General features: G+C 42.4%; 1 protein-coding gene across 2 annotated transcripts in view; it reads right to left on the bottom strand.

Annotated features, from left to right (window-relative positions):
• The window catches only part of EPG5 (ectopic P-granules 5 autophagy tethering factor), a 128,324-nt gene that overhangs the window by 101,175 nt on the left and 14,379 nt on the right, over nt 1-12,770 (bottom strand). For both annotated transcript variants that reach the window (XM_020870961.2, XM_020870962.2), the window contains exons 3-10: nt 11,819-12,062; nt 10,818-10,954; nt 9,848-9,955; nt 8,874-8,947; nt 6,415-6,517; nt 3,480-3,594; nt 2,924-3,074; nt 381-536 (exon numbers count right to left, since the gene is read on the bottom strand). In XM_020870961.2, coding sequence (XP_020726620.2) covers nt 381-536; nt 2,924-3,074; nt 3,480-3,594; nt 6,415-6,517; nt 8,874-8,947; nt 9,848-9,955; nt 10,818-10,954; nt 11,819-12,062 — 1,088 coding nt within the window. The remainder of the gene's footprint in view (nt 1-380; nt 537-2,923; nt 3,075-3,479; nt 3,595-6,414; nt 6,518-8,873; nt 8,948-9,847; nt 9,956-10,817; nt 10,955-11,818; nt 12,063-12,770) is intronic.

Raw genomic sequence — 12,770 nt, 5'->3', positions numbered from 1 at the left:
GACAGTCCTTGACTTTAAATCCACACAGTCAGGCAACTTGAACAATGTACCGAGTGCCTACTCTGCCCCACTGGGGACACCAGAGTTGGGTGTGAAATACAATTCATCTCCTGCTCAAAGTTATCCCAAAAGTTCAGGATGGCAAAACTGAGATATCAGAATCAGGTTATTTTTAAGACTGAAGGAAACCTGAAAGTCAGGATCATTTCAGGCAATACTACAGACAAGGAAACTAAATCCCAAACATTAACCCAAGATAAAAAAACAGATGAAATAACACTGATGTTATTATAAGAGCCCTACTTCAGTCAATGACGTTCACTCCAATCTTCCCACTAGCCAAGGAGCTATTTCTCGACAGTTATCATCACACTTCTTACCTTTTGGCTTTCAGGACGTGTAGGACAGCTCTCAAAAAGAGCTCATCAAATTCAACCTGTAGTTTCTCCATGGAGTAGGGCTGCAGGGCCAATCCTGAGCCTTGGTTGTGGCTCACATACTGGGCCCAGTGGTCACTCACATAACCAAGGGTCATCCTAAGCATGAAGAAAGACAATGCGGCACTTTGTGTGAACGCACTCAACACCGGCATCTTTATATTACATTTGAAACATTACTTTAGTCAACATGTCTTTTTGTGTACTATCTTCTAGGTGCTAAAGGGGATGCAACGGAGGGAAAAAACGTCCCCCTCATGGAGCTGACATTGAGTGGAAGGCACACAGACAATAAACAAAATGCACAGTCTGTCATACAATTATAAGTGACACTGAGAAAAATCAGTAGGAGAGAAGAATAAAAGGTTTACGGGTGTGTTGGTGAGGAGGGGCCTCCCTGAAGAGGGACCCACGAGTAAAGGCTGGATGCAGTTTCGGGCTGTCTAAGGGAAGAGCACCCAGGCTGAAGCAGCAGCCAGAGTGAAGGCTCTGAGGTGCGTTCATTGTGCTGGCGGAGCAGCAAGGCAGCCAGTGTGCTAACGTAAAGTAAGTGCGAGAGAGAACGGCTGGAGAGGAAACCAGAGACAAGGAGCCAGTCCTGACGAGTCCCGCAGGCCACTGTGCGTACGCTGTTACTCTGAATGAGCCTGGGGGCAGCTGGGTCTGAGCAGAGCAGTGATGTGAGCTGACTCACAACTTATGAGAAATGCTGGTAGCTGTTCTAAGAATGAGCTGGGGGTGTGGGGGAGGGAGGGCACAAGCAGGAAGACAAGTCAGGTGGCTACTGTGATCATCAGTGAGACGTAACTAAAAATGAACTGTGGTGGCAGCAGTGAACATGGTGAGAAGAGGCTGGATTCAAAGAGCGGCATGTTTCACTAATTCAAAGGATGTACACCCTTCACATTTTAATGTCTACAACTAGAAGGTGCATCAAGATTGAGAACATCATAATCTGGTGGCATTTTTTTCTTTCTTAGCAGTACAGAAAATGTATCTTAGGTTTGCTGAAAGATGGCAGAAAAGATGACAGAACGGACCATTAGATTGGATGTGCTGTAAAAAAGAAAAGTCAACGATGACACTAGCGCTTTGGCCAGAAAAACTGGCACTTACTGAAACTGAGAAGACTGTGAGAGCAGCAGTTTGAGAGGTGGGGAAAGTGAGCCCATTTGGGGAATATTCAATTATAGTGATCATAAGTCATCCAAGTGCTGCCGAGTTGGCAGCTGGATATATTCAATAAAAGCTAAAAGAAAGGTACGAAATGGAAATAGAACACACAACGTTAACGATATTTAGATGATACTCAACAACATGGGAATGGATGAAATCCCAAGAAGTAAGTTTGGATAAAGGGGTCCAGGGATGAAGCCCTGAGGCATTCCAACATTAAGAAGTCTAGGAGGTAAGAATGAAACAACCAAGGAGGCAGAAAATGAACAGCCAGTGAAAGGAACGGGAGAACGTGGTATCCTGGAAGTCAAGCAAAGAAAATGCTTTAAGGAAACATGACCATCCATGATGAAGGCTGCTGTATAAACTGTGTGAGAGATAAAGCAAGATGAAGACTGAGAGGTGGCTACTGGATTAGTCAGTAGCACAAAGTTCATTAGCAACTTTCATTCTTCAGAGCTGTTTGGGTGGTGCTGGGAGGAAAAGCCTGACTGCAGAGAGTTCAAGAATTCCAGGCATCCTAAATCATTACCTGGCTTTATGAATATGATGGACATATATATATCTTAAATAATTAAAATCAATTATGCTTTACAAACGAAAGTACGCAAGGAGGGGAAACTTTTTGGTTTTTTAAGTTTTCTTTCAAGGTAAGGAAGGTTGGATGAAATAACTATGTATTTATATGCACCATAAAAATAGACTGATGATACAGAATCCTCTTGGATGTAAGTTAATTCAATGAAAAGCAGTACATTTCTCAGAATTTACTCCTATTTGATAATAAAAACAAAAACCTATCTTTCACACAAGTGAATGATAATGCTTTCCCAATTCAAACACAGGAGCCACTGATGATGTCTTTGCAATTTTCTGGTATTTTCTAGAAATCAGAATAAGAGCAAATAAGAGAGAATACAGGGAACTAACAGTTCAAAAGAGCTACTGCCAATTTTCCACAGCTACATGACAATTAGGCAAAAGTTAGAAAGCAGAAGAGAGAGAGTAAAGGAGGAGAAAGATTCTGTGTTTTCTTCAACCCCTTCTCTCTGACCAAGGTCAACCCAACTGCTTGGAAGATCCTGACTGCAAGAACAATTGTCTAGCAAACCAGTTAAATTTGAGATAATTAACCAAATATTCTGGCTGGAAGTATTTATTTAAAATTCCCATCTAGTAGATGGTGAAGAAAAAAATTCTTACTTTTATGAGAAATAAGACATGAACTGTACCAATAAAATGCCCACCATCACAATTATACATTGTCTGTGACTAACCAGGGTTAATAGATATACCAAGAGCAGTATTACCTGATCATATAACCAATTCGTTTAACAAACTGCCTATAGCGTGCTCTATTGAAGGTTTCTAGCCCCACTGCCAGAAGTTCCACTAAGGAGTTAGCAAAGGCAAAAATTTTCATCATCTCTTGAGGTCTTGTTGTTTCGGGTAAATAATCACCTAAAAGTTCATCAAAGAAAAGGAAAAAAATTGTAATTACAATGGAAAAACACTGAAAGATATGGATGTCAACATATTAAGGAAGAAACAAAGTCAAGATAGAGAATCCTGTGCTCTGGCTCCTATACCAATGTGAAATGGGGAACTTGAGATGAAGTACAAAACCAAAACCATTTATTAAAGCTGGGAGATGTGCAAGCTAGTCGACCTTTTGTATTTAAGCACCACGGAGGAAACTACAATCACAAGAGACACAAGAGAGACACAAGCATCTCTGCATAGTACAGCCAGGCACAGGGGAACCCAAAATCAGGAGCCCACCCAAGATATAAGACCTGATGCTAAGTTCCTGTGTTTGAGCTTGCCCCTACCATATCTTACATATGACAGAAGAAATCAGTCTACCTTTTGCTTTAAACCCAAGAAGATGTTGGAACAGCTCATGAAATGGAAACTGTGACAGAAGAATAACCAAGTCATCTTCATTAAGGAGAATCCAACTGGTCTCAGGGTCTTCATCCTGAGGAATAAGATGCAGTCTTATCAGCTGATGTGACAAGATGACACCACGGTCCAGAGTTACGCAGCGGCATTATCACAGGTCTCAGGGGTAGACAGCAGTATTCTCATGAGTCCTCATGGACTTCTCCTCCAGGACAGAGATTTATACTATCAGTTCTATCAGATGACCTATAAATCCCCTAACACTGCAAGTACAACTTTATGTGTACCAAGTCATATCCATTCTTCAGTGGCTGAAACTGCTCTCATTAGATTTCTATCCCAAAGAAGATGAATTCCTCTAGAATTGGGATCTTACTGTAAATCTCAGTGCTTTGACAATATCAATTAAAGAACCATGCACTCGAGTCCAAGTTATTTTATCTATAAAGCCTCTTCTTTCCCCCAAATACAAGTTTACTGCAATAGTCAACTGACTTGTCAAGAAGCAATTAGCATCTGCTATGGACATCAGTTCTGCCATCAATCAGTACCATTGAAAACAGGATAACAGTGGTCATACACAGAGCTCACATACACAAAATGGGGGGTTTTATTCAACTGTTGTTGTTTAATTGCTAAGTCAAATATGACTCTTTTAGAGACCCCAAGGACTGTAGCCCACCAGCTTCCTCTGTCCATGGGACTTCCCAGGCAAGAATAATGGAATGGGTTGCCATTTCCTTTTCCAGGGTATCTTCCCAACCCAGGAATCGAACCCACATCTCCTGCATTGTAGGTGGATTCTTTACTGAGCCACCAGGGAAGCCCTTTTTGTTTGATACAGAGCACTAAAATCTCCTTAGAAACCAAACTGATTTGTGACCTAAGATATGCTACATTCAAAAGGGAATACTGGGGCTTCCCTGATGGTCCAGTGGTTAAGAATCTGCAGAGGACACGGGTTCAATCTCTGGTCCAGGGAGATTCCATGTGCCACAGGGCAACTAAGTCTATGCTCCACAGTAGTGAGCCCAAGCTCTAAAGCCTGCTCACCCCAACTACTGAGCCTGTGCGCTACAACTACTGAAGCCCAAGCGCCCTCGAGCTTGTGCTCGGCAGCAAGAGAAGCCACTGCAATGAAGAGCAGCCTGCATTTGCTGTAACTGAGAAAGCCTGTGTGTAGCAACAAAGACCCAGCACAGCCAAAAATAAGTAAATAATTTAGATTTTTTATTTTTTAAAAAAAAGGAATACTGTAAAAAGACCCAGAGATCCTGATGAATTATCAACTCAATTTCAACAAGGGACTAATGCAATTTATTCATAATTTCCTGAAGCCACTCATTCCTACCCTCTTACATATCCTAAACAGTTAGCGAATAAGAACCTCAGAAATTCCACCCAGAGCAGTAGTTCTCCGCTCTGGCTGTACATCAGAATCACCATGGAGGCTTTAGACATTTGGATAGCTGGGTGTAGACTGGGGCAAGGTTGCCCAGGTGGTCCTGATAAACAGCCAGTGTCAAGAAATCACTGATATGTGCGATGCATGGTGCCTTCCACCCTCGGCCTTTTCTGAGTCAACAGCACTGCCAGCGTTCCCACCCCATGCTCTTGAATCCACTCAACATCCAGTGAGAGCTAAGGCATCATTCCAGAGTCCTTAACCATTACCCATCTTTGGGATTAAATGCAGGAAACCTGTAAGAAAAAAAGACACCTCTCTCACCAGAGACTAGTCTTGGGGTGGGGATTGGGGAGGGCGGGGGAGAATCTGCTCCATTACAATCTTTAGAAGACCAATTTGTACCTGAGAAGCTCTTTCCAGAAGGACTGTTCAGTCTCTGCAACTCCACATCATTTACCACCATCTCCCAACTCCCACAAGCCCCAGGAAAAGCACAATGAGTCAGAAGGCTCCTGCTTCTGAATGAACAGCTGGGTAAATACAGAGACATGATCCCAGAGCTGCCACATGTCATTCTAAGGAGTCTCCACTGAAAACTCTCAAATCCTTTAAAGAGAAGAGGTTTCAGTAAGTTTAGTTCCTGGCCAATCCTGGACAAGCACGCCAAATCTGGATTTGGACCATAAAAACACACTAGGGCAGGCAGATAACTAGCTGGAAGGGAAAAAAAATGCTTACCAATACACGAGCCATGTATAATAGTAGAAGGAAAAATCAATAAATGTTACCTTGATAAACTGGATTTTGATAATAAATTCTCACTAAAAATAGGAAATTATCTTCTATCTTTCAAATGAGAAGATCTACATAAAAAAGTTTGTAAGTGTTAAGGCAGAACCTTCCTAAGAAGTGAAAGTTTCTCAGTGGTGTGCGACTCTTTGGGACCCCATGGACTACACAGTCCATGGAATTCTCTAGGCCAGAATACTGGAGTGGGTAGCCTTTCCCTTCTCCAGGGGATCTTCCCAACCCAGGGATCAAACCCAGGTTTCCCAAATTGCAGGCAGATTCTTTACCAGCCCACCTTGGTAAGATCCAGCTCTTTATTAGAAAGGCTCAGAGTATCTGTAGGTGAGATCCCAAGCCCAGAAAACGGATGCTACATAAAAGAAAATCCTAATAGAAAGTGTATGTAGTATGTAAACACTTCCAGGTCCAAACTCCCAGCTATACAGGGACAGTCTGGAAAAGGGAGGCACCAGACACTGGCTCAGTACGAAGGCTCGAGACTTGTGATTTGGGACAAGTTCCCTCACCCCCATCCTGCACCTGTCTCCTCATCTCTAATATGGGATGAAAACAGTACTTGCCTCGTGGGGCTGTTGGGAGAATTAAATGGGCTAATACATGAGAGGCGCTTACAATGATACTTGGCACATGAGAAAGCTCAGAAATAATTCATCAAAACGCTGCAGATATGACTGTTACCTCTTCTCCCCCCTCGTCTACTAGAGTCCACGTCCCGGACGCAGGCCCCGAGGATGGATTCCACTCACTGGGCTTCATGTGGCACAGGAACTCGGCTCGGTTTCTAAAGGACAAAGGAAACCACTCCAATCACATAAACATAAACACAGAGAGCCCACCGCGTGCATTCTAGATTCTCTGCTCACCCTGAGGAAGAGTCAACATCAACCCAATCTCCAAGTGGTTTGAATCAGAAAACAAGAAATAATAACTGGCTAAAACTCAAGGAGACCAAAGCCTCACTATCGGTGATGCAGAGGCCACGGCCCTCCCCGGTCAGTAAAGAGAAGTGGCTACGCCAGCACAGCGCCCGCCTCCAGTGGGGCCTCTGCACACCCAGGACTGCGTGGCACCTGAGTTCTAACTGGCCCACAGAGTGTTTCAGAAACATGCTTCACTGAATAAAGGGTAATCTGCAGGTAATGCAGAAGCTGGCTGGGGGAAAAGCACATCTAAACACACATGTAGGAACAGTCCCTGTATCCAGGCGGTGAGAGACAGGAAACTAGGGGAACTCCTGCCGGCCAGGCTTTCACATGGTGCTGGCTGGACCTAACAAATCGGTGTAACCGGACAAGTGTCTTCTCTGAAACGTGGTTCTCAGCTCTCTGTTCCTTCCTCTCTGGCTTGACCCTGAAAATTCATCCATTCCGTCCTTCCACCAGGAGCTCTCCTCCGTGACTTCCAGCTTCCAACCCAAGGGGTTCCAGCTGTAGAGCTTCACATGTCCACTGGTAGCTGTCATTCAGATGTGTCCTCCCGTAATCCCCAAAGACCACAAATCTTCCTCCTTCCCTGACAGCTCTCCTTTTTCTTTTCAGTCTCTGAGGGCTGCCAACACCCTCTCAGTCAGTCAGAATCACAGTCTACAGAGATAGGTCTGAGCCACGCCTTTCCCACATTTTCTTTATTCATCAGCTTCTTAATCCTTTCCTGGGAAGATGACCTTCAAGTTTCCCACCTTCTCCTTCCCACTGCCATCACCTCAATTCAGGTCCAGGGGAAGACAGGCTTTCCTGGACCAAGAGTCCATGGTAGTAACACAGTTCCAGGTCCCCTGGACATAGCCTGCCTTCTCCCCATGTAAGGATGTGCCCTCTAGATGCTGGACTGGACTCCAGAGCCAGGAGAGCCAGACCTCTGCAACTATGACTCAGTGAAGCAGAAGCATATCTTCTACCTCCAGTCCACCCTCATCTTCCTTAAACATAACTTTTACCCATATTAAAAACCCTCAATCGCTACAAAAGCCCGACCATCTCAAAACTCTCTTAATTTCTGGGTCTTCTATAATCTGACTCCCCTCTAGTTGTCCGTCTTTATTAGCATCTCCCACATACCCCTTCACTCCAGCCCAGCTGACCTCCGACGTGCCCCTGCACAGCCATGCTCCCCTGTACCCTGGGCCACGGCTCACTTCTCCCCCTACAGTGGCCTCCCTACTCCTCTCCCGATGAAATCAGTTCCATTCTTCAAATCCAGCTCATTCACCTGGAACCCACTGACTACTTCACTCTACTCTTTACTCATTTCTACTGCATCAACTGTGTGTGTGTGCAGCTGAGTCAGGTCTTTTGCGATCCAATGGACTGTAGCCCACCAGGCTGCTCTATCTATAGGATCCTCCAGACAAGAATACCGGAGTGGGTTGCCATCTCCTTCTCCAGGGGATCTTCCCAAGCCAGGGATCAAACTTGTGTCTCTTGCATCTCCTGCATTGGCAGGTGAGTTCTTTACCACTGGTGTCACCTGGGAAGCATTGATCATGCTGCTGCTGCTGCTGCTAAGTCGCTTCAGTCATGTCCAACTCTGTGAGACTCCATAGACAGAAGCCCACCAGGCTCCCCCATCCCTGAGATTCTCCAGGAAAGAACAATGGAGTGGGTGGCCATTTCCTTCTTCAATGCATGAAAATGAAAAGTCAAAGTGAAGCCGCTCAGTTGTGTCCAACTCTTAGCGATCCCATGGACTGCAGCCTCCCAGGCCCCTCCGTCCATGGGATTTTCCAGGCAAGAGCACTGGAGTGGGGTGCCATTGCCTTCTCCAGCATTGATCATAGCTCCATACAATTTAGCACTTGAATCTCTTTGACTGTGCTTTTTTACCTCTGCCATTAAATCTCTCCTTCGAAGGAAAGAAATTTTTCTTCTCCTCACAGCACCACAATGACATATATGGCCGGAATGGCAGATCCATTGAGAGTGGGCACCCAAAAAAGTTAATCATTTTTTAAAAAAGACAAAAAGCAGTTAAGAGGGTCACTTTAGGACAAAGGGTATTAAACCCCAAGAAAAGCTGAACTGTTAAATTCTGGAATGCCGACTCTTCCCTTAGCAATTGCATGGATCTGGGCAGTTTAGGAAGCCAGTTGTTTGACAGAGCATTTTAATTTCTACTTCACGAAGCTCTTCCACACTTACTTGACAGGAGACATTAGCAGGGCAAGGGACTGCATAAAATGAAAGACTCCTGATGGGTTATTCAACACTTTGATCTGAAACCAGAAAAGGAAAAGGCATACTGAAGAAAACCAACAACCCAAGTAGCCATAGTCTTAGTTCACCAGCATTCTGACAAGGGAGCTGTTAAGCAAGCAGAGGTGGAACTGGCTCCTCATCCAAAAGAGCGAGAACACCTCAGGGGCTACCTGGCAGTGCTGGCTGGGCTCTGTGCACTCACAGAACGAGGCGGCTCAGGCACTTACATCAATTACCTGATATCATGCGGGAAGGAGGATTATACTGCTGTTTTAATCCAAAGATGAGATTTTTAAAAAAAACTTCCTTCTACCTTAAACAATCCAAATTTCTTATCATCAGAAATACTAGAGAAAAGATACCATGGAGAAGGAACCTGCCACACATTTGGCTCCTACCCACCCATCTGAAGGGGCTGCAATGAGTAACAACACAACCCAAAGGCAAGCAGCAGAGAGAAGAAACCATAAACCATACGATCAATGCCTAAATCATGATGCAGACGTGAAACCTCTGCTAGTGTTAAGGAACTCTGAGATGCTGGTGGTTTCTTTTTTACCTGCACTAACTGCAGTGCAGGATGGATTAATTTAGGAAGTCATGTTGAACATTATAGAAAAAAGTCCTAGCAAGCATTCCTGCACAGAAATTTTACAGGATTAAATACTACTGAAACTACCAAGCCACACTACAACTGAACTTCTGCATCTTTACCTTAACTTCATCAATTTTCAGTGGCCCAAGAAGAAGTTGTAGCATAAGAACTCCTATGAATATAGGCTGGATATATCCTAATAATTTTATTTTAAATATCAATATATTTTAAGTAGGCTTATTTCTGAAAGCAACTTCTTCAGGAACAATGTTTAACAAAATCTCCCCCATTCTCCTCAAAATCAGAAAGTCATTCTTCATACCTGGATGAAAGGAACAGCCCATTTACTAACACCAGCTGGGCATCGAAGAATATGGTTTAGAAGGAAGAGGTGATCTCCAGGACAGCCCACTCTTTGTAACACTGATACCTGAACAACAAAGGACGTACAGTTTTATTGTTTATAAAGACAACTGTTTCTAGGGGCCTAGTGCAATCACTTATCTGGTATTTAAATACATGTGATCTTTCAAAAGGGTAACCAGACATAAGATATACCATTGACTGGTTGAGTTTCTACACAGAGGTACACAGAGGACTAAGAATCTATGAGCACTATGATAAACATATCATAAGCAGTTTCTCTGCAAACCCAATTTTCAGTATCTGGCAAATTACAAAACACTAATGTTCCTGGCCATATATGAATAGATATAAGTCAAGTAGTTTAATAGTTCCAGTTTGTAAGTTTCTCAAATCCAAGTAAGCATGCTTAGAATCTAAGCCCATATCTAAGAACTCTAGTATGAACCTAAAAGAAGCACCCAAGGGAGCCCCATTGAGAAACATAATCAAGAAACAACCCCTCATCCCATAACACACCTAATAGCTTTCTTAAATTTCCCAAAACCTGATTCTTTTCCCTTAAAAAAAAAAAATTTTAAGTATAGCATTAACATATGATTAAACAAAACTAATATGAACAACATACCTATACTCTGAATACATATCTAGTCTTAAATTTAGCATACTTCCCACATTTCCATTTCCTCCAAAACTGAAGACCAGAGATCACTGAACATAAAGTTTATCAGAAAGAAAAGCACTATGTGCTTAATAAGACACTAGATAAGGATAATTTATTTCTGTGTGTCATGAGCGAAAAAAAAAGTCACTAACACATTAAACGAATTAGCTGAATAAGCTGTTGAAGAAAAAACTATGAGGGCATAAGAGATAATTCTTAAATTATCAGGGAAATAACAGAAAGACTACCATGTCTATTCCCTTACCAACTTCTGCAGCCAGAGAAGAACATCAGCATGGAACTGAGTATCTTCATTAACTCTCCTGGTGAACATGAACAAGACACTAATACACTCCTTCAGCTGACACAGGTCAGAGGGAATGTTCTCTACCTGTTTAGAAGCTGTAAGTTAAAAACAGGATTAAATGAATCCCTTATAAATGGTATCGGGGAGAATTTTTAGTGTCTCTTCTTAAAAAACAACAACAATGAGAATAAACTATTCAAAATATTTAATTCAGATGAAAATCCAAGGAGGAAAGCTACATCAAAATACGAATTTCTACTACAGAAACCGAAAAAGTATTTAACTTTGTGAAGTACTTCAGAGCAAGAAAAAATTAACTTCATCAAAATTTATTTTTTATTTAAACATCAGCAGATCTCTGCCATCCCCAGCTCTTTGATTAGTTATGAAAACCACAAGGGGAAGGATTTGTTATCTAAAGGATTCAAATATCTCCAAGAAATAAAAATTGCATAATTAACACTTTATTGCATTATATAGTAAAGGCTAATCTCTTAAAACCCAAAATAAGATTAAAAATACAAAACATTATAAACATTCTGATGAAAATTAAACAATCCAATAAAATGGACAAGCAAAAATAAAGTGCAATAGACAAGAGAATGAAAAAGGGTTCTAGGTTTTTAGAATCAGAAACTGTATTTGGACTTGAATTGGTAATAAGCACATAAATTAGGACAGTAAGAGTCATTAATGATAAAAAGCAAACTTCTGGCTTCCTAGAGAAGCAGAGAGACAGTTCACGGGGAAGGGAGACCTAGCACTGCTTTTAAGAAATGTTATTAAGGTAGGTGTCAATCCTAACCTGTACTGGGAGACGTCAAGTAAGACAGCAAGCACAAATGGTGGTCCCTTACAAATATCAAATCAGCACACAATCAATTCGACCAGACCGTATTCCTGAATTTTTTTTTCATTTTAGACCACAAGAAAGAGTGAGGCTTTCATTACTTACACACCTTGGCCTTCCTGATGAATTGCTAAAGATCTCAGAACAGCTGAACTATTGAGTAATGCGTAGATGTAAGACTCCACTTGCAAGCGTGAGAGCACAGAAGTGTAAGAATGCAGAGCCAGGGTCTGGTGGAGGTGCTCAGATTTGGCATCAAACAGTTTTTTTAGCTCGGCCAGTGCATTTTCATTCATCTCCACTCTCTGGTAGCGATGATGGCCTGAAACTTTCACTTGATCTGCACAGATACCCTAGCAGTGGACAAAAGGATAAGATGTAAGTTACAAGGCCAGTTACCTTCGCTCTCAATGTAACCAGGAAATTGGTATATGATACACAGGCTTCAGTACATCTTCAAAGAACTTATAAATCACAGTAAGGGAACAATACTACCACACAGAAAACTATAAAACTAATACATAACCAGGTGCCAAGGAGTGTAATGCCAATCACAAAGGCATCACAAGTTCAGAGACAAGAAGAGAAACCCTAAGATGAAGTAGATGGGGAAAGATGTAAGAAAACAGAAGAGCTCATCTCTAAGACCTTCATGATCAATGATCTTACCTTCTACTTTATAAACAGTGAGGTCAAGGTGATATCCCCTCAACTTCAAGAGACGTCAAAACATCTCTGAACGTTCCCTCATCATTCTTTGTGATTCTGCTCAAAAGAAAGAAACCTCTCTCCTTTCCAACATTAACCCTACAGCTGTGTTCTTTATTTTAACCCCTTTCTCAGTATTTTCAAAATTCTCCCTCTCCACATGCTCCTTCCTACCTACAGAGAGATACACAGGTCTCCTAAGGAAAGATTAGGGATAGGGGAAATCACACATTTCTCCCTGATATCTCCTCCAGCTTCCCTTCACCACCAAATTTGTCAAGAGTGAGTACAAGGCCGGTGTGAGTACAAGGAGCAGATTCCACACCTTGATCACATCACAGGAAAATGAGTTC

The sequence above is a fragment of the Odocoileus virginianus genome, chromosome 22, assembly GCF_023699985.2.
Source record: "Odocoileus virginianus isolate 20LAN1187 ecotype Illinois chromosome 22, Ovbor_1.2, whole genome shotgun sequence".
NCBI classification, from domain to species: domain Eukaryota; kingdom Metazoa; phylum Chordata; class Mammalia; order Artiodactyla; family Cervidae; genus Odocoileus; species Odocoileus virginianus.
Note: the sequence above shows the minus strand (reverse complement) of the source record. Positions and strands in the feature narration are given on the sequence as shown.